At 27.8% G+C, this 23768-nt stretch overlaps 1 protein-coding gene across 1 annotated transcript; it reads right to left on the reverse strand.

Annotated features, from left to right (window-relative positions):
• Positions 1–20155: 20155 nt before the first annotated feature.
• LOC126991054 (uncharacterized) lies at positions 20156–23012 on the reverse strand. The gene is made up of 2 exons (XM_050849751.1): positions 21959–23012; positions 20156–21834 (listed from the first exon to the last, which is right to left on the reverse strand). Exon 2 carries the CDS (start codon positions 21684–21686, stop codon positions 20505–20507), a length of 1182 nt encoding a protein of 393 aa, XP_050705708.1. The 5' UTR covers positions 21687–21834; positions 21959–23012; the 3' UTR covers positions 20156–20504.
• Between the last annotated feature and the right edge of the window lie 756 nt (positions 23013–23768).

Here is a 23768-nt window from a genome sequence, read left to right on the forward strand (position 1 = left end):
TTTTGTATATATTTTCATACAAATTTAATTACTTCTGTGTATTTTTGTATATAGTTTTATATAAATTTACGTTATTTTATGTGTATTTTGTATATTTATATTTATACAAATACACATTCTTTTATTGGTATTTTGTTTATTTATTTTGATACGAATTTACATTATTTTATTTGTATTTTGTATACATTTTTTATACGTATTTACTTCATTTTATGTGTATTTTGTATATATATTTTTATAGAAATCTACGTTATTTTATGTGTATTCGTATATATATTTTGAAACAAATTTACATTCTTTTATATGTATTTTGCATATCTATTTCAATACAAATTTACCTTATTGTATATGTTTTTTGTATATTTATTTTAATACAAATTTAATTTTTTGATGTGTATATTGGTATATATATTTTTATAAATAAAAAAAATGCGTTATTTTATGGGTATTTTGCTTCTTTATTTTCATACAAATTTACATTATTTTATTAATATTCTCTGTATTTATTTTGATACGATTTTACATTATTCTATTTGTGTTTTGTACAAATTTTTTTTATACAAATTTACGTTATTTTAAGAGTATTTGTTTATGTATTTTCATTCAAATTTACATTATTTTATGTGTATTCTGTGTATGTATTTCAATACAAATTTACCTAATTTTATGTGTATTTTGTATATTTATTTTCATACAAATTTAAAATATTTTTGTGTATTTCTGTATATAGTTTGATACAAATTTAGGTTATTTTATGTGTATTTTGTATATCTATTTTCATACAGATACACATTCTTTTATTGATATTTTGTTTATTTATTTTGACGCGAGTTTACATTATTTAATGTGTATTTTGTATATATATTTTTATACGTATTTACATCATTTCATGTGTATTTTGTATAGTTTTAAACAAATTTATATTATTTAATGTGTATTTTGTATATATATATTTATACAAATACACATTCTTTTATTGGTATTTTGTTTATTTATTTTGATACTAATTTACATTATTTTATGTGTATTTTGTATACATTTTTTATACGTATTTACTTAATTTTATGTGTATTTTGTATATATATTTTTATAGAAATCTACCTTATTTCATGTGTATTCGTATATATATTTTGAAACAAATTTACATTGTTTATATGTATTTTGCATATCTATTTTTGTGTATTCTGTATTTATTTTTGTTATACATAGAATAATGTAAAATCGTATCAAAATAAGTACACAGAATATCAGTAAAATATTTTAAATTTAGATGAAAATAAAGATGCAAAATACCCATAAGATAAAGCATAGTTTTTTCTAAAAATACATATACAAAAATACACATAGAATAATTAAATTTGTATTAAAAGTAATATACAAAATGCACACATACAATAAGGTAAATTTGTATTGAAAAAAACGCAAAATACAAATAAAACAGTATAAATTTATTTCAAAATATATATACATATACACATAAAATAACGTAGATTTCTATATAAATATATATACAAAATACACATGAAATTATGTAAATACGTATAAAAAAAAAAATATATATATATATATATATATATATATATATATATATATATATATATATATATATATATATATATATATATATATATATATATATATATATATATATATATATATATATATATATATATATATATATATATATATATATATATATATATATATATATATATATATATATATATATATATATATATATATATATATATATATATATATATATATATATATATATATATATATATATATATATATATATATATATATATATATATATATTAATGTAAATTGGTATCAAAATAAATCAACAAAATATCATGAAAAGAATGTATTTGTAAGAAAATAAATAATAGATAATAAATTTATCAAATATATATGCAAGATACACATTAAATAATGTAAATATGTATAAAAAATATATACAAAAACAAATAGAATAATGTAAAATCGTATCAAAATAAATACACCGAATATTAATAAAATAATGTAAATTTGTATGAAAATAAAGATGCAAAATTCCCATCAAATAGCGCATTTCTTATAAAAATATATATACCAAAATACACATAAAATATTTAAATTTGTATTGAAATAAATATACAAAATGCACATACAATAAGGTAAACTTCTATTGAAAGAGACATGCAAAAATACATATAAACCAATGTAAATTTGTTTCAAAATATATATACGAATACACATAAAATAACGTAGATTTCTATAAAAATATATATACAAAATACACATAAAATTAGGTAAATACGTATACAAAAATGTAAACAAAATACACATAAAATAATATAAATTCGAAACAAAATAAATAAACAAATTACCAATAAAAGAATGTGTATTTGTTCTGTGTATTTTTGTATATAGTTTTATACAAATTTACGATATTTTATGTGTATTTTGTATATTAATATTTATACAAATACACATTCTTTTACTGGTATTTTGTTTATTTATTTTGATACGATTTTTATGTTTATTAAGTATTCATTTTTTTATAAGTATTTACTTCATTTTATGTGTATTTTGAATATATTTTTTATAGAAATCAACGTTATTTTATGTGTATTCGTATATATATTTTGAAACAAATTTACATTGTTTTATATGTATTTTGCATATCTATTTCAATACAAATTTACCTTACAGTATGTGTATTTTTTATATTTATTTTAATAGAAATTTTAATATTTTATGTGTATTTTGGTATAAATTTTTTTTTTTAAATGCGTTATTTTATGCCTGTTTTGCATCTTTATTTTCATACAAATTTACATTATTTAATTAATATTCTGTGTATTTATTTTGATACGATTTTACATTATTCTATTTGTGTTTTGTATATATTTTTTTATACATATTAACATTATTTAATTAGTATTTTGTATATATATTTGATACAAATTTACGTTATTTTAAGTGTATATGTTTATATATTTTCATTCAAACTTCCATTATTTTATGTGTATTTTGTATATATATTTCAATACAAATTTACCTAATTTTATGTGTATTTTGTATATTTATTTTCATACAAATTTAAATTATTTTTGTGTATTTTTGTACAAAATACAGATACAAAATAAAGATAAAATAAGGTAAATTTGTAATGAATTATATGTACAAAATACACATAAAATAATGTAAATTTATATGAAAATATATATACAAATACACATAAAATACCATGAATTTGTATAAAATTATATATTCAAAATAAATATTAAATAATGTAAATGCGTTTAAAAATATATATACAAAGTACATATAAAATAATGTAAACTCGAATCAATATAAATCAATAAAATACCAATAAAATAATATATATTTGAATGAAAATAGATTTACAAAATACACATAACCAAACTAAAATTTGTATTGAAATATATACAAAAATACATAAAAGTAATTTGAGTTTGTATGAAAATAGATATTCAAAATACACATTAAACTAGGTAAATTTCTTTTGAAATATATATACAAAATACCCATAAAATATTGTAAATTTGTGTCAAAATATATAAACAAATACACATAAAATAACGTAAATTTCTATGAAAAATATATACAAAATACACATAGAATAATGTCAAATCATATCAAAATGAATGAGCAGAATATCAATAAAATAACGTAAATTTGTATGAAAATAAAGATGCAAAATACCCATAAAATAAAGCATATTTTTATAAAACTACATATAGAAAAATACACATAGAATAATTAAATTTGTATTAAAATTAATATACAAAATGCATATACAATAAATATAAATTAGATTATATTAAATGAAATATATATAAAAAATAAACATAAAATAAGGTAAATTTGTAATAAAATATATGTAAGAATACACATAAAAAAATATAAATTTGTATGAAAATATATATACAAATACACATAAAATATCATGAATTTGTATAAAATTTGTTTCAAAATATATACGAATACACACAATATAATAACGTAAATTTTTATGAAAATGTATATATGAAATACACATAAAATAATTTATATACGTAGAAAAATATATATACAAAATTCACATAAAATAATGTAAATTTTTAAAAAAATAAATACACAAAATTCCAATAAAAGAATGTATATTTGTAGGAAAATATTTATACATAACACAAATAAAATAGCTAAAATTTGTATAAAAATATATACAAAAATACACAAAAATAATTTAAATTTGTTTGAAAATAGATATGCAAAATACACATAAAGCTAGGCAAATTTGTATTGAAATACATATACAAAACTCACTTAAAATAATGTAAATTTGTATGAAAATATATAAACAAATGCATATAAAATAACGTAAATTTGGATAAAATATATATACAAAATATACATTAAATATTTTAAATATGTATAAAAATATATTATATTATATATATTTTTATTGATATTTGCGTTATTTATGTGTGTTTTGTATATGTTTTCTCATAGAAATTTACATTATTGTATTGGTATTTTGTCTATTTATTTTGATACGAATTACATGATTATTTGTGTATTTTGTACATTTTTTTTATACGTATTTACATTATTTAATGTGTATTTTGTTTATATATTTTTATACAAATTTACGTTATTATATGTGTATTTGTATAAGTATTTTGATACAAATTTACTTTATTTTATGTATTTTGTTTATATATTTCAATTCAAATTTAGCTTATTTTATGTGTATTTTGTATATCTATTAATTTTAATACAAAATCAAATATTTTATGTTTTTATAGAAATTTGCGTTATTTTTATATGTTTTCTCATACAAATTTACATTATTTTATTGCTATTTTGTTTATTTATTTTGATACGAACTATATGATTATATGTGTATTTTGTACATATTTTTTATACGTATTTACATTACTTAATGTGTATTTTGTTTATATATTTTTAAACAAATCTACGTTATTATATGTATTTGTATAAATGTTTTGATACAGATTTACATTATTTTATGTATTTTGTATGTACATTTCAATTCAAATTTAGCTTATTTTAGCTGTATTTTGTATATATATTTTCATACAAATTTAATTACTTCTGTGTATTTTTGTATATAGTTTTATACAAATTTACGATATTTTATGTGTATTTTGTATATTTATATTTATACAAATACACATTCTTTTACTGGTATTTTGTTTATTTATTTTGATACGATTTTTAAGTATATTTTGTATTCATTTTTTTATACGTATTTACTTCATTTTATGTGTATTTTCTATATATTTTTATAGAAATCTACGTTATTTTATATGTATTCGTATATATATTTTGAAACATATTTACATTGTTTTATAAGTATTTTGCATATCTATTTCAATACAAATTTACCTCATAGTATGTGCATTTTTTATATTTATTTTAATACAAATTTTAATATTTTATATGTATTTTGGTATATATATTTTTATAAAAAATGCGTTATTTTATGGCTATTTTGCATCTTTATTTTCATACAAATTTACATTATTTTATTAATATTCTGTGTATTTATTGTTGATACGATTTTACATTATTCTATTTGTGTTTTGTATATATTTTTTTTATACATATTTACATTATTTAATGTGTATTTTGTATATATATTTGATACAAATTTACGTTATTTTAAGTGTATATGTTGATATATTTTCATTCAAATTTCCATTATTTTATGTGTATTTTGTATATGTATTTCAATACAAATTTACCTTATTTTATGTGTATTTTGTATATTTATTTTCATACAAATTTAAATTATTTTTGTGTATTTTTGTAAATAGTTTTATACAAACTTAGGTTATTTTATGAGTATTTTGTATATCTATTTTCATACAAATACACATTCTTTTATTGATATTTTGTTTATTTATTTTGACGAGAATTTAAATTATTTAATGTGTATTTTGTATATATATATATATTTATACGTATTTACGTCATTTCATGTGTATTTTGTATATATATTTCTATAGAAATCTACGTTATTTTATGTGTATTCGTATATAGATTTTTAAACAAATTTACACTTTTATGTGCATTTTGTATATTTTTTCAAAACAAATTTACCTTATTGTACGTGCATTTTGTATATTAATTTTAATACAAATTTAATTATTCTATGTGTATTTTTGTATAAGTATTTTTTTAAAAATATGCTTTATTTTATGGGTATTTTGCATCTTCATTTTCATGCAAAATTACATTATTTTATTGATATTCTGTGTATTTATTTTGATACGATTTTACATTATTCTATGTATATTTTGTATATCTATTTTATACAAATGTACGTTATTTTATGTGAATTTGTTTTCATTTCATACAAATTTACATTATTTTATGTGTATTTTGTACATGTATTTAAATACAAATTTAACTAATTATATGTGTATTTTGTATTTCTATTTTCATACAAATTGAAATTTATTTTTTTGTTTTTTTGTATATATTTTTATTCAAATTTTCGTAATTTTATGTGTATTTTGTATATTTATTTTCCTACATATATACGTTCTTTTTCGGAATTTTGTTTATTTATTTTGATACGAATTTTTTTTTTTTTAGGTGAATATGATATATATATTTTTATACTTATTTACATAATTTTTTATGTATTTTGAATATATATTATCATAGAAATTTACTCTATATGTTTATACAAAAAACACAAAAATAATTTAAATTTGTATGAAAATAAATATACAAAATATACATAAAATTAGGTAAATTTGTATTTAAATACATATACAAAATACACTTAAAATAATGTAAATTTGAAAGAAATTATATAAACAAATACACTTAAAATAACGTTAATTTTTATCAAATATATATAAAAATACACATTAAATAATGAAAATATGTATAAAAAAATATACAAAACACAAATAGTATAATATAAAATCGTATCAAAATATATACACAGAATATTAATAAAATAATGTACATTTGTATGAAAACTAAGATGCAAAATACCTATAAAATAACGCATTTTTTATAAAATTATATATACCAAAATACACATAAAATATTTGAATTTGTATTAAAATAAATATACAAAATGCAAATACAATAAGGTAAATTTGTATTGAAATAGATATGCAAAATACATATAAAACAATGCAAATTTGTTTCAAAATATATATACGAATACACATAAAATAACGTAGATTTCTATAAAAATATATATACAAAATACAAATAAAATTAAGTTAATACGAATCAAAAATGTATACAAAATACACATAAAATAATGTAAATTCGTATAAATATAAATAAACAAAATACCAATAAAAGAGTGTGTATTTGTATAAATATAAATATACAAAATGCACATAAAATAACGTAAATTTGTATAAAACTATATACAAAAATACTCAGAAGTAATTAAATTTGAATGAAAATAGATATACAATATACACACAAAATAAGCTAAATGTGAATTGAAATATATATACAAAATACATAAAATAATGTAAATTCGTTTCAAAATATTTTTAACAAATATACATATAATAACGTAAATTTGTAAAAAAATATATAAACAAAATACACATTAAGTAATGTAAACACGTATAAAAAAATATTTACAAAATACACAAATAATCAAGTCATTCGTATCAAAATAAATAAACAAAAACTAATTAAATAATGTAAATTTGTATAAGAAAACATATACAAAATACACATAAAATAACGTTTTAAGTTTCTATAAAAATATATGTACAAAAATGCACATCAAATTAGTTTGCATAAAAAAATATATACAAAACACACATTAGATAATGTAAATGAGTATAAAAATATGTATACAAAATACCTATGAAATAATCTAAATTCGTATCGAGTTAAATTAAGAAAATAACAATAAAATAATGTAATTTTGGATGAAAATATATATAGAAAACACACATAAAATAACCTAAACACAAACACAAATATACACATTAAATAATTTAAAATTGAATGAAATAAATATACAAAATAAAAATAAAATAAGGTAAATTTGTAATAAAATATATGTAAGAATACACATAAAATAATATCAATTTGTATGAAAATATATACAAATACACATAAAATAACATGAATTTGTATAAAATTTGTTTCAAAATATATAAGAATACACACAATAAAATAACGTAAATTTTTATGAAAATGTATATATAAAATACACATGAAATAATTTAAATACGTAGAAAAATATATATACAAAATACACATAAAATAATGTAAATTCGTAAAAAATTAAATACACAAAATTCCAATAAAAGAATGTATATTTGTAGGAAAACATATATACAAAAAACAAATAAAATAACTAAAATTTGTATAAAAATATATATAAAAATACACAAAAATAATTTAAATTTGTTTGAAAATAGATATGCAAAATACACATAAAGTTAGGCAAATTTGTATTGAAATACATATACAAAACTCACATAAAATAATGTAAATTTGTATGAAAATATATAAACAAATACATATCAAATAACGTAAATTTGGATAAAATATATATACAAAATATACATTAAATATTTTAAATATGTATAAAAATATATTATATTATATATATTTTTATTGATATTTGCGTTATTTATGTGTATTTTGTAATGTATATACAAACTACCCATAAAATATTGTAAATTTGTATCAAAATATATAAACAAATACACATAAAATAACGTAAATTTGTATGAAAAATATATACAAAATACACATAGAATAATGTCAATTCGTATGAAAATGAATGAGCAGAATATCAATAAAATAATGTAAATTTGTATGAAAATAAAGATGCAAAATGCCCAAAAAATAAAGCATATGTTTATAAAAATAAAGATACAAAAATACACATCGAATAATTAAATTTGTATTAAAATTAATATACAAAATGCGTATATAATAAGGTAAATTTGCATTGAAAAAATATGCAACATACACGTTTACTCATACAAATTTATATTATTTTATTGGTATTTTGTTTATTTATTTTGATACGAATTACATGATTATATTTGTATTTTGTACATATTTTTTTATACGTATTTACATTATTTAATGTGTATTTTGTTTATATATTTTCATACAAATTTACGTTATTATATGTGTATTTGTATAAATATATTGATACAAATTTACTTTATTTCATGTATTTTGTATATATATTTCAATTCAAATTTAGCTTATTTTGTGTGTAGTTTGTATATATTTTCATACAAATTTAATTACTTCTGTGTATTTTTGTATATAGTTTTATATAAATTTACGTTATTTTATGTGTATTTTGTATACTTATATTTATACAAATACACATTCTTTTATTGGTATTTTGTTTATTTATTTTGATACGAATTTACATTATTTTATGTATATTTTGTATACATTTTTTTTATATGTATTTACTTCATTTATGTATTTTATATATATATTTTATAGAAATCTACGTTATTTTATGTGTATTCGTATATATATTTTGAAACAAATTTACATTGTTTTATATGTATTTTGCATATCTATTTCAATACAAATTTACCTTATTGTATGTGTTTTTTGTATATTAAATTTGTATTAAAATTAATATACAAAATGCACACATACAATAAGGTAAATTTATATTGAAAAAAAAAATACAAATAAAACAGTGTAAATTTGGTTCAAAATATATATACGAATACACATAAAATAACGTAGATTTCTATAGAAATATATATAAAATACACATGAAATTATATATATATATATATATATATATATATATATATATATATATATATATATATATATATATATATATATATATATATATATATATATATATATATATATATATATATATATATATATATATATATATATATATATAAAATACATATTAAGTAATGTAAACTCGTGTCAAAAAAAAAAAAATATCATGAAAAGAATGTGTATTTGTATGAAAATAAATAATAGATAATAAATTAGTATGAAATATATATGCAAGATACACATTAAATAATGTAAATATGTATATATATATATATATATATATATATATATATATATATATATATATATATATATATATATATATATATATATATATATATATATATATACAAAAAACAAATAGAATAATGTAAAATCGCATCAAAATAAATACACCGAATATTAATAAAATAATGTAAATTTGTATGAAAATAAAGATGCAGAATTCCCATCAAATAGCGCATTTCTTATAAAAATATATATACCAAAATACAGATAAAATATTTAAATTTGTATTGAAATAAATATACAAAATGCACATACAATAAGGTAAACTTCTATTGAAAGAGATATGCAAAAATACATATAAAACAATGTAAATTTGTTTCAAAATATATATTCGAATACACATAAAATAACGTAGATTTCTATAAAAATATATATACAAAATACAATAAGGTAAATACGTATAAAAAAAATGTAAACAAAATACACATAAAATAATATAAATTCGAAACAAAATAAATAAACAAAATACCAATAAAAGAATGTGTATTTGTATAAATATAAATGTACAAAATACACATACAAAATAAACATAAAATAAGGTAAATTTGTAATGAAATATATGTACAAAATACACATAAAATAATGTAAATTTATATGAAAATATATATACAAATACACATAAAATACCATGAATTTGTATAAAATTATATATTCAAAATAAATATTAAATAATGTAAATGCGTATAAAAATATATATAAAAAGTACATATAAAATAATGTAAATTCGTATCAATATAAATCAACAAAATACCAATAAAATAATATATATTTGAATGAAAATAGATTTACAAAATACACATAACATAACTAAAATTTGTATTGAAATATATACAAAAATACATAGAAATAATTTGAGTTTGTATGAAAATAGATATTCACAATACACACACATAAAATAATGTAAATTTTAATGAAAATATATATACAAGTACACATAAAATACCATGAATTTGTATAAAATTATATATTCAAAATAAATATTAAATAATGTAAATGGGTATAAAAATATATATAAAAAGTACATGTAAAATAATGTAAATTCGTATCAATATAAATCAACAAAATACCAATAAAATAATATATATTTGAATGAAAATAGATTTACAAAATACACATAACATAACTAAAATTTGTATTGAAATATATACGAAAATACATAGAAATAATTTGAGTTTGTATGAAAATAGATATTCAAAATACACATAAAACTAGGTAAATTTCTTTTAAAATATATATACAAAATACCCATAAAATATTGTAAATTTTTGTCAAAATATATAAACAAATACACATAAAATAACGTAAATTTGTATGAAAAATATATACAAAATACACATAGAATGATGTCAAATCGTATCAAAATGAATGAGCAGAATATCAATAAAAAAACGTAAATTTGTATGAAAATAAAGATGCAAAATAACCATAAAATAAAGCATATTTTTAAAAAAATACATATACAAAAATCCACATAGAATAATTAAATTTGTATTAAAATTAATATACAAAATGCATATACAATAAGGTAAATTTGTATTGAAAAAATATGCAAAATACACATAAAAGTGTAAATTTGTTTAAAAATGTATATACGAATACACATAATATAACGTAGATTTCTATAGAAATATATATACAAAATGCACATGAAATGATGTAAATACGTATAAAAATATATATACAAAATACACATTAAATAATATAAATTCCCGTCAAAATAAATAAACAAAATATCAACAAAAGAATGTGTATTTGTATGAAAATAGATATACAAAATACTCATAAAATAACCTAAGTTTGTATAAAACTATATACAAAAATACACAAAAAAAATTTAAATTTGTATGAAAATAAATATACAAAATACACATAAAATTATTTTGTATATCTATTTTATACAAATGTACGTTATTTTATTTGAATTTGTTTTCATTTCATACAAATTTACATTACTTTATGTGTATTTTGTACATGTATTTAAATACAAATTTAACTAATAATATGTGTATTTTATATATCTATTTTCATACAAATTGAAATTTATTTTTTTGTTTTTTTGTATATATTTTTGTTCAAATTTTTGTAATCTTATAAAAATATATATACCAAAATACACATGAAACATTTAAATTTGCATTGAAATAAATATAAAAAATGCACATACAATAAGGTAAATTTGTATTGAAAGAGATATGCAAAAATACATATAAAACAATGTAAATTTGTTTCAAAATATATTTACGAATACATATAAAAAAACGTAGATTTCTATAAAAATATATATACAAAATACACATAGAATTAAGTAAATACGTATAAAAAAATGTATACAAAATACACATCAAATAATGTGAATTCGAATTAAAATAAATAAACAAAATACCAATAAAAGAATGTGTATTTGGATAAATATAAATATACAAAATACACATACAAAATAAACAAAATAAGCTAGATTTGTAAAAAAATATATGAACAAAATACACATCAAATAATGTAAATTTATATAAAAATATATATACAAATACACATAAAATACCATGAATTTGTATAAAAATATATATTCAAAATAAATATTAAATAATGTAAAAGCGTATAAAAATATATATACAAAGTACATATAAAATAATGTAAATTCGTATCAATATAAATCAACAAAACACCAATAAAATAATATATATTTGAATGAAAATAAATTTACAAAATACACATAACATAACTAAAATTTTATTAAAATATATACAAAAATACATAGAAATAATTTGAGTTTGTATGAAAATAGATATACAAAATACACATAAAACTAGGTAAATTTCATTTGAAATGTATATACAAAATACCCATAAAATATTGTAAATTTGTGTCAAAATATATAAACAAATACACATAAAATAACGTAAATTTGTATGAAAAATATATACAAAATACATATAGAATAATGTCATTTCGTATCAAAATGAATGAGCAGAATATCAATAAAATAATGTAAATTTGTATGAAAATAAAGATGCAAAATACCCAAAAAATAAAGCATATGTTTATAAAAATACAGATAAAAAAATACACATCGAATAATTAAATTTGTATTAAAATTAATATACAAAATGCGTATATAATAAGGTAAATTTGTATTGAAAAAATATGCAACATACACGTTTTCTCATAAAAATTTATATTATTTTATTGGTATTTTGCTTATTTATTTTGATACGAGTTACATGATTATATGTGTATTTTGTACATATTTCTTTATACGTATTTACATTATTTAATGTGTATTTTGTTTATATATTTTCATACAAATTTACGTTATTATATGTGTATTTGTATAAATATTTTGATACAAATTTACTTTATTTCATGTATTTTGTATATATATTTCAATTCAAATTTAGCTTATTTTGTGTGTATTTTGTATATATTTTCATACAAATTTAATTACTTCTGTGTATTTTTGTATATAGTTTTATATAAATTTACGTTATTTTATGTGTATTTTGTATATTTATATTTATACAAATACACATTCTTTTATTGGTATTTTGTTTATTTATTTTGATACGAATTTACATTATTTTATTTGTTTTTTGTATACATTTTTTTATACGTATTTACTTCATTTTATGTGTATTTTGTATATATGTTTTTATAGAAATCTACGTTATTTTATGTGTATTCGTATATATATTTTGAAACAAATTTACATTGTTTTATATATGTATTTTGCATATCTATTTCAATACAAATTTACCTTATTGTATAAGTTTAGCAGGTTTGGAGTTAAAGTCCTTGCTTAACTTGTCTTTTTACTGGTTGTGTGTCTTACACGGAGCGGTGATGTGAACTCTATCTCGACGAAATGATGACTGCCTCGGCAGCCGCACAAGCTATGTGCGTCATCTTTCGTTCATGAGGTTGCCTAGTCACAAAAGGATTTATACAGATAGAAGGAGAAGAAGTGGAAACGGATAGATATTTAGGATTAATATTTACATGTTTACAATGCTCGGTCAGGCTAGCGTGGCGCCCACGCCACGATGAAAGTAAAACTCTATGTACAAGGATGGCCGGGCAAAATGAGGTATAGAAAGTATGAAGATGAGAAAGGAAGTACACAGTATAAGGGAATGGGAAAAAAAAATAATGAATGGGATACAGGATGATAAGCCCATGAGGGACAAATAGCAGGTAAATGCAGTTAAACAATTGGCACATGGTTACATGACCTATAGTAATGGTGTATAAACAAAGAAAAACAAGTGCACAAAAAAAATATTTGTTTTCTAATATCTAAACTCCCGGGAGAATGATTTATTAACTTAAAATAATATGAGAAATAATATATAGTAGAAAATATGATCATGATCATGGAATAAATGGTATGGGAATACATACATGGTTAAGCTAAAACATGGAAACAAAAAAAAATTGGGTGTATATGGAGATATAGGCGTATATACAAATGGTAAATAGATACATATCACAGAGGACTTGCATGTTAGTTAGTTATTGTAAGAAATTATCCTGTCCTCTGGGTATAGATAAATGGCATATGAATACAATTATGCTCAATGAAAAAAAAAAATATTATTGGACAACGGGAATATGGCCTATGCCGTTGCGGGCTGTAAGGGGCGCTGGAGGACGGCTCGACGCAGGAAGGCGTAGCGGCGGTGGAAGACACAGATGAGGAGGGTAGCCAGGATCACAGTGAGCGTCAGTACCGTAGTCAGTGACGCGAGGATGGGGTATACTGTGTCGGGGCGAAGTTCTGGCCAGATGGCGAGAGAGGAAATGGGTTGTAGGGTGATGTTCGGTGCAGTGAGTTTGGGTAAGGTGTCTCCTAAAGAGTGTAAGGGTTCGAGTTGTAGGGGAGTTGTTGGTGTCGGCAAGTGAAAGGGTTTGAGGTTGTAGGTATGAAAGGTTTGGTTAAGCAATAGATGGTTAGATTGTTTAGTGGTTAGGTTGTGGGATGTGAGACTGCAGGCCTCCAAGATGACAAAGGAGCCGTGGACAGCGGTGTTGCTAGGTCGGGATCCAGGGCAAGTGACTGTAAGAGCAATGGGATGATGGAAATAGAAGTAACGCCAGGGTTTCACTCTAAGGTGGAAGATGGTGGTATCCTCGACTGGGGTGAAAAGACACAGAGATTCAATTGGGGAGTTTCTAACTAGACCCAGCTCACAAGGATAATGACTGGTAGGCAAAAAGACGTACTGATAAGCAGGGCAAAGGTACATCTGGAATCGGGTGATATGGCAATCATGAAAGTTAGCTGGAAAAGCAATGTGCATGAAATCTGATGAAACCAAGAGAGTGGCATGAGATGTAGATAGTTGGTAGATGGAAGAATTGACAACTGTAGGGAATGGATGAATGTGATAGATAGTGAACATATCTGGCGACCTAAAGGGGATATGCACCAAGATACCATCTATAGTCAATGTTGCCTCCATGTAGGGATAATAATATTGAACCTGGGTCTCACTGAAAACAGGAGTTAAGCCTTTTTCTGTTCTGGCCCAATCAATGACATGCATAAGTTCCTGAGGGGTGAGAAGGGCAAGGGGTTACAACACCATCTAACACGTCTCTGAGGAGTGTAAATGTGTCCTGCAGTGCTAATTTAAAATTTGTGATTGCAAGGTAGACAGCTCTGAGGTTTGCTGCCATTAAAGCCAAATGGTGAGCCAATAAGTACTGGTGTTGGTCCTGCTGAAGCTGGGTTATGAGGGATGTGAAGTTGTTGAGGCGGTCTATGATAACTTTTGAGTCTTAACAACCGTCTCAATAGCTTTGTTTTGGGAACTGAGAACAATGGCCTGGTTATTCAAAATAGTACCCCATTTGTCTAACTGATCGTGAACCTCAGCAACATCGGCTTCCGTAGCTGTACCAATGAGGCCTTTTAACAATCTCCCACCAATGTCGATGAGACCACGCTTGGACCTGGCGTGGGCTACTGGTGTTTTAAGGTAAGTTGAAAAAGGGGTCCATTCTAGCAGACTATCAAAGGATTGTTGGATATTTAGGAAAGATAGCATGAGAGTAGAGAAATATGTCAGCGTGAGTGGATGGTTTAGTTTATGAACTGTGTCCGAGGTCTGCTGGAGAACCGCTTCCGCTTGCTGGATCTGGCGCCGGAACTGGGGTATATGGAGTCGCTCCAGCTCACGAAAATCGCATAGGGTAATGCGGACATCGACCACGTCCTCCACCACCATCACGGGGCCGTCTGGCTCCACGATTGCCCCCACACGGAGGTGTTGTTCATAGGAGGGCTGCTTCGTGGCATTTGTGGGGAGGACCAGGAGAACACCTCCCAAGACACATAGGCAAGGGAGTAGCATCGCAACTGGGTGAGATAATAGAAAGTGGTTAGTGGATGGATAAGGTAAAAAAAAAAATTGTGGGAGAAGAGAAGGGACACTAAGGGATGAAGATGGTTCTCCGTACAAATGCATCAGTGTGCAGATGTGTATGATCTTAGTTTCTTCCTGTAGTCGTTGGTAGTGTCCACCTCAACTGGGCCTGGAGTATTTGTCGGTGTCGTTAGAGGGTCGTCAGGCGCAGGGGTCGACTCCTCACAGGTTGAGGAAGAAGGTCGGTTAGTGCGTTTTAGGTGGTCTAGGTGTGCAAGCTTCGTTTCCAAGGTAGTCAGGTGGCGGATCTTGACCTTATTCCCTTTGTCGTAGGACAGTACTCGGTACGGTCCCTCAAAGCGAGGTGCTAGTTTGTTTTTGGGTTCCTGAATTTTTAAATAGACAATGTCCCCTGTGACCAATAATTTGTCGGTTGCTGATTTCCATTGTGACGCATTCATGGCAGCCTTGCTATCCTCGATGTTGGAGGTAACCCGTTTATAGATCTTCTGGAAGTCTGTCCTCTGACTCGAACGTAGTCATCAAAATTATAGATGGGCGTGTCCTCTTTGAGGAGGAATGAGTACGGCAATCGATGGTCCTGGCCAAAAATGACAAAATGAGGTGTGTCACCTATTGATTTATGGAGAGATGAGTTAAGAGAAGCCATTACCTGAGGCATCCATTCGTGCCAAGTTACTGAGACATCACCGACCAGAGAGCGAAGTGTCTGAATGATTTTTCGATTTTGTCGCTCGACCATGCCATTGGAAGCTGGATGATAAGCCATGGTATTGACCTTATCAACTTGGTATTCCTTGCAGATTGCCTCCAAGATTTTATTGTTAAATTCTGTGCCATTATCTGAGATGAGGACTTTAGGGGTGTTATATTTACAAAAGACTTCATCAATGAGAGCTTTAGCCACAGTAGTTGCTTGCTTGTCCACTATGGGAACTAGAACCGAGAAACGACTGAAATGATCAATGGCAACCAATAGGTATTTGTGGCCTTCAGTAGTTTGGGGTAATTTCAATAGGTCAATAGCAATGGTATCCCATGGCTCTAAAGGTATGGGATAGCTCTTGATGGGGACTTGCTGAGTAATGGATCCATAATTTTCTGCACAAGTGTGGCAGTTGTTGATGTAATCAATGATGTCGAGCCGCATACGTGGCCAATAATATAACAAACGGGCTTGCATCAAGGCTCTACTTTTTCCAGGATGTCCTGCATGAGGGGAAGAATGTATGTTATGCAAGATCATAGAGACTAGGCTTTCTGGTACGACGATTTGTGTAACTTCCCTATGCGGACCGTATTTAGTTGTGATGTATGTATTCCTGACGAGGATGCCGTCGTTGAGATCAAAGTCAGTTAAGGGTACAGGGAGCGTTGGCAAGGAATTGGGGTCGCCACTCTGCAGATAGTATAGGATGGGTTGACAGAAGTTATCTGTTTGTTGCGCTGCGCGTATGGAATCATTCAAAGTTGGGTCATGAGTTCGACTTGGGTCATCAAAATGATCTACATCCATGTCCATTATCGCGCCGATATTTCTGGATAGGGCGTCCGCTACCTGATTTACTGCTCCAGGGACATGAGCAAATGAGGGATTAAAGTCTTGGACAATGAGGCTCCATCGGGCCAATTTCCCGTGAGGGTTTTAGTATTGAATAATTCCACCACGGCTGCGTGGTCGGTTCTGACATGGATATTGTAGCCATAAATGATGTCACGAAAATGACGTAATGCCCACACGACCGCAAGGGCCTCAAGGTGGGTAGTACTGTAGTTTGATTCTGCTTTGTTGAGCGTGCGACTTGCATATGCTAGAGGTTGTAATTTATTTCTAACATCATATTGCATGAGAGCGGCTCCTAGGCCCTTGCCACAAGCATCTGTGTACAGGAAAAAGTCTTTTGTGTGGTCTGGGTAGGCCAGGACAGGCGGGGATGTTAGTGTTGTTCTAAGGGAATCAAAAGCTTCCTGATGTTCCGCCCCCCATGTAAATGTGGAGTCTTTGCGCAAAAGTTGAGTGAGTGGTCTTGCAATGCGTGAATAGTCCTTGATAAAGGATCGATAGTACCCGGACAGTCCTAGGAAGGAGCGGACAGATTTCACGTCTGTTGGCACAGGATAGTTAAAAATAGCCTTGACTTTGTCAGGAGTCGTATGTACACCATTCTGATCTAGGACATGGCCTAAGTATGTGATGCTTGGACGCAAAAAATGACATTTTGGGAAACGCAGAGTTAGACCTGCCTGGTAAAGGCGATCAAATACTTCTTGTAGTAAGGTAATGTGTGAGTCGACATCCTGTGACACTATGATGATGTCATCTATAAAGGCGAAAACCTGTTTGCCAAGGAGGCCATGCAAAACTTTGTTGACTAGCCTTTGGAACGTTAGTGGCGCACCACTAACTCCAAAGGGGAGTTTACGAAACTGCCAGTGACCCGAAGGGGTAGAGAAGGCTGTAAGCGGTTTACTATGCTCATCGAGGTCAACCTGCCAATAGCCACTTGCTAAATCTAAGGTCGTGAAAACCTTGTTGTTGGTGCCCATGCTGCTTAAAATATCCTGCAAGTGAGGTAAGGGGTATCTTTGAGGGTGCGAAACAGCATTTAGTTTCCTGTAGTCTACAACTGGCCGAAATTGGCCGTTTTTCTTCTTCACAAGGAAAATGGGAAAGTTCCAGGGAGAAGTAGTGTGTTCTATAATACCTGATGCTAACATGTCTTTGACTGCAGTATCTAGGATAGGTCTTTGAGAGTGTGGTGTTCTGTATGCAGGCACATAGATGGGGTTGGTATTGGGATCAACCGGTATTGAATGTGTTAAAACATTTGTGGATCCAATAGGATCATCCGGCAGACTGACAATGGAGTGGTATGTATCTAGTAGGTTGTGCAATTTCTCCCTTGCTTCTGGAAAAGCTAGATCTTCTAGATGAGTAGTTAGGTAATCATTTACTTTTTGTTTATGTTGATCACTCCGCAAGATCTCAGAGGGGGAGATGATCTCTGATTCCTGTACGCTACCTATGCGTTCAGGTAGAACTTCAAAGTCAACGACGCATGTCCCTTGACGGAACTTGCGTACGTATGGGGATGAGTTGTGCATTATTAGGAAGGTTTGACCATTTTTATCTACTTTGCAAAGTGCATCCTCCATAGTCATGGCATTCATCTTCAAGCTCTCACTCATACAGATAGCCTCACATTCATCACTTATACCAGCAAGACGCATTTGAAGCATAGCTGATCCACGCCCTTCTAACGTGACGTCATTCGCCAGAACGCCGTGGACCCTCAAATGCTCTTGCGAAGAGGAAGAAGAGGGAGAGGGAGGTAATGTATTGGAGGATGATGCACTTTGTTCCTTAATAACATGCACGACTGGAGATGAAGTATCAACCAGTGACCGCTGGGCCACGCTAGAAAGATGAGTATATTCTCCATCGGCGGAGGGAGAAGTGCACAACAATGGCTTTGGGGCCGTGAGTGTCCTAATGGGTGTTTCATGTTGGTAAACACAATCTTCTGCTGGAGCTAGGGACAAGCAGTGTTCCCGCATAGATTGAAGACCCAAAAGAATATCACCTGGGATATTCAAACCATGACACACATGAAAGGTGGCTGTAATCAGGGACAGGAGTTAGCCAACTGGATAGACAAGGGGTGTGTCCAACTTTAAATGATGTGTCATCTAGTCCACTTAATTTTAGGCAGGGAGGTTCCAATACCAAGGTTGTCTTTGCGTCATGTAAGGCACGCAATGTACCGATGTTGATGATATTGGGACATGCCCCTGTGTCCATGAAAACACTAATTTGGCGACCATTACACTTAGCAGGGACAGTCATGGCAAGGGAGGATTGGGGATAAAGAGCAATGCGGTGGTGTTTCATGGTAGTGGTTTCAACATCCGTAGGTTGGGTTTCAATGTCAAAATGAGCTGTGGATGTACTTGGTTTGTTTAAAGGTGTGCGGGTTAGGGGTGTTGTATGAATACCACGCACCTGGTGTGATTTTGTACCTGAGCCTATGTTATTGCGGGAGACGTGGCGCGCGAGGCTTCCCCCGACGAGGTACCTCCCCGGGGCCTCGCGCGGCAATCCTTGGTGTTATGGCCTGATGTCTTATGGTAGGAACAATATTGATTGGACTGTTGGGTGTTGCCGCCGTACCAGCAATTACGTGTATGGTGTCCTGTGATTCTGCAGTTGTAACAATATTGAGTGTTATAGCCACGCCCGCGACCCCTGCCTCTAGTGTAAGGGCGGCGGCCGCGGGGTGTGGTAGAGCGGTTCCTAGGGGTCTGAGCTCCGGTCGGGGAGCGACTTTGGGGACGCCCCCTCTGAATTCTGACACCCCTCACCGCTGAGGATGGGGGTTCTGATGTTGGCTCTCGTCCCGACAGGGGACTGATGTGGTTGAAAAGGGTTCTACCTTTTGGTAGGGGTTCTTCCTTTTGTAACTCTTTGAAGAGTGTCTCCGTGCAATTGAGGAGAAAGACAAAGTATGAGAAAAGGCGGCTCACATCCTCAAGGTTCATTGTCTCATCGGTAGTCCACGGGGAGTGACGGAATTGGGTTTCAAACTCTGTGAAGGCTCCACCCGCGACGCCTAAACAGTCATCCACTGCAATATTAGCCTTTATTTTGGGACGGTAGGTAGCCGCTAGGCGGAACAAGACTGACAGGGCACCTTGTTTGCATGTGGAGCCGAAATGGTTGATGAGATTCGCTTTCGCTTCATCATATGTTTTGGCTTTCTTGAATGCGTCACTTTTTATAATGGATTGAGCCCGACAAGGGCCCGTGTGGATGCTGTCGTAAAGGTGGGCCAATTTCTCCTTTTCATTTGTATAATGGAATTTGGTAAAAGCATCCTCTACCCGCTGCAGGTGAGTTAGGAGGTCGGGGCCGGTCTCCTCTGAGCCCGTATATTTTGGATTTTTATCCTCGCCCCTTAAAATGACGTTTTGAGGTTTGTCACTCATGGTTGGGTCACTTTGGTGCTGTTCTGTCTGAGAAGAAGTAGTCTGGGAAAGCTTTGGTGAGAAGTCTGAGGGGAGCTTCTTAGCAGGAGGTAATGGGGTTGCTGGGGGAATAGGTTTTGGATAAGCAGCTCCTGAACGGAGGACTGTGTGATGGGGAGTATCAATTGTTAAACCGCTGAAGGCAGAGGATAAAGCCTCTTCCAGTTTTCGATCCTGGGACATGGGGAGTTAGACGGGGGAGTCACTTAGCTGTGTCTGATGCGTTTGTAAGGAGACCAGAGCATGATGGTATGGCTGATGTATGGTGAGGGGGGAGACTGGGACGCAGGAGATGTGGGTTAACTCACTTCTCTCTGCTCACCGGCACAAGCTGTAATGTACGGGAGATATTAGGACGTATATAAGGAAAATTATAGGAAGGGAAATATTAAGTAAGAGTAAAGGGAAGTTTATAGGAAGATTCGTAGGTAATCCGTAAGGAAATGGTAAGCTACCTTGGGTGTGAAGCAGTCGTGAGGTCGCTTGAGGAAGGAGTGGGGCGGTATAAGGCTATAAATGACTGGGATCAGCAGATGTGCAGGCGGCGACACATATCACTGGGATCAGCAAGGCGGGGCTGCCGCCGGCGAAAGAGGGGTAGGGCTGGTGAACGGGGAGGGGAGGAGCGCTGAAGGCGAACGGTATTGAATACAAGAGAGTAGGGATAGGAATTTAAATGTAATCCGTGTAAGGGATTAAGAACAAATGAAATGGCGATTATATTTGGGTAAATTAGTGGAGAATGGGAGACGAGGGTGAGAATGTTATTTGAAGTGGGGGGTTTCGACAGTACATGTACTAAATTATGGAACAACGTTTCGTCTTACTTGAGTGATTGTTCAGGTGACAAACCAAAATTGTGCGGCGTGTTCCACTAGCCGGGGGTGGGTGTTGACGATGCTGTGATTGACGGCACGCTGACGCTGACCGCTGACGCGTTGATTTGAGCTGCCTGGCCGCGGCTACTACCTCTTCATTACTAATACGGCTGCCTCTTCCTCCTCTTGTGACTGTGAAGATACAGGGTTGGGGGAGCTCGGCAGGGGTAATCCCGTTAATTGAGGTGGGATTTTTGGGTAGACTGGTCACGGACGTTTGCTGAGTGGTGGCAAAGATTGTTGGTTTGGTGATACAACGTAGGTGATGACCTCTTTTGTAGGTGCAAGTACGAGCGATGGGGCTTGTAGTCGTCTCATAGGGACTGTAGTAATCCCGTAATTGTAGAGAGGGTGTGCTGGATTTTGCGATTGTGCTGGAGTTCACACTGGTTCACTGGTATGGAGTCACCACGTAATTTGAGGCACTTTGTGTAGGCCAGTATTATTCGATGATAAATCCTTTGTAATCGCTTGTAATCGCTCTGTAATCGCTTTGTAACCGCTGCCACCAATATAAGTTTAGCAGGTTTGGAGTTAAAGTCCTTGCTTAACTTGTCTTTTTACTGGTTGTGTGTCTTACACGGAGCGGTGATGTGAACTCTATCTCGACGAAATGATGACTGCCTCGGCAGCCGCACAAGCTATGTGCGTCATCTTTCGTTCATGAGGTTGCCTAGTCACAAAAGGATTTATACAGATAGAAGGAGAAGAAGTGGAAACGGATAGATATTTAGGATTAATATTTACATGTTTACAATTGTATATGTTTTTTGTATATTTAGTTTAATACAAATTTAATTTTTTGATGTGTATATTGGTATATATATTTTTATAAATAAAAAAAATGCGTTATTTTATGGGTATTTTGCTTCTTTATTTTCATACAAATTTACATTATTTTATTAATATTCTGTGTATTTATTTTGATACGATTTTACATTATTCTATTTGTGTTTTGTTCATATTTTTTTTATACAAATTTACGTTATTTTAAGAGTATTTGTTTATGTATTTTCATTCAAATTTACATTATTTTATGTGTATTTTGTGTATGTATTTCAATACAAATTTACCAAATTTTATGTGTATTTTGTATATTTATTTTCATACAAATTTAAAATATTTTTGTGTATTTCTGTATATAGTTTGATACAAATTTAGGATATTTTATGTGTATTTTGTATATCTATTTTCATACAAATACACATTCTTTTATTGATATTTTTTTTATTTATTTTGACGCGAGTGTACATTATTTAATGTGTATTTTGTATTTATATTTTTATACGTATTTACATCATTTCATGTGTATTTTGTATAGTTTTAAACACAAATTTGATTAATCTATATGTATTTTTGTATATGTATTTTTATAAAAATATGTTTT

The sequence above is a fragment of the Eriocheir sinensis genome, unplaced genomic scaffold (genome assembly GCF_024679095.1).
Source record: "Eriocheir sinensis breed Jianghai 21 unplaced genomic scaffold, ASM2467909v1 Scaffold233, whole genome shotgun sequence".
NCBI lineage: Eukaryota > Metazoa > Arthropoda > Malacostraca > Decapoda > Varunidae > Eriocheir > Eriocheir sinensis.

Coding starts and splice junctions, on each gene's coding strand:
- LOC126991054 (XM_050849751.1), bottom strand. CDS start 21,686: ATGTCCCAGGATCGAAAACTGGAAGAGGCTTTATCCTCTGCCTTCAGC.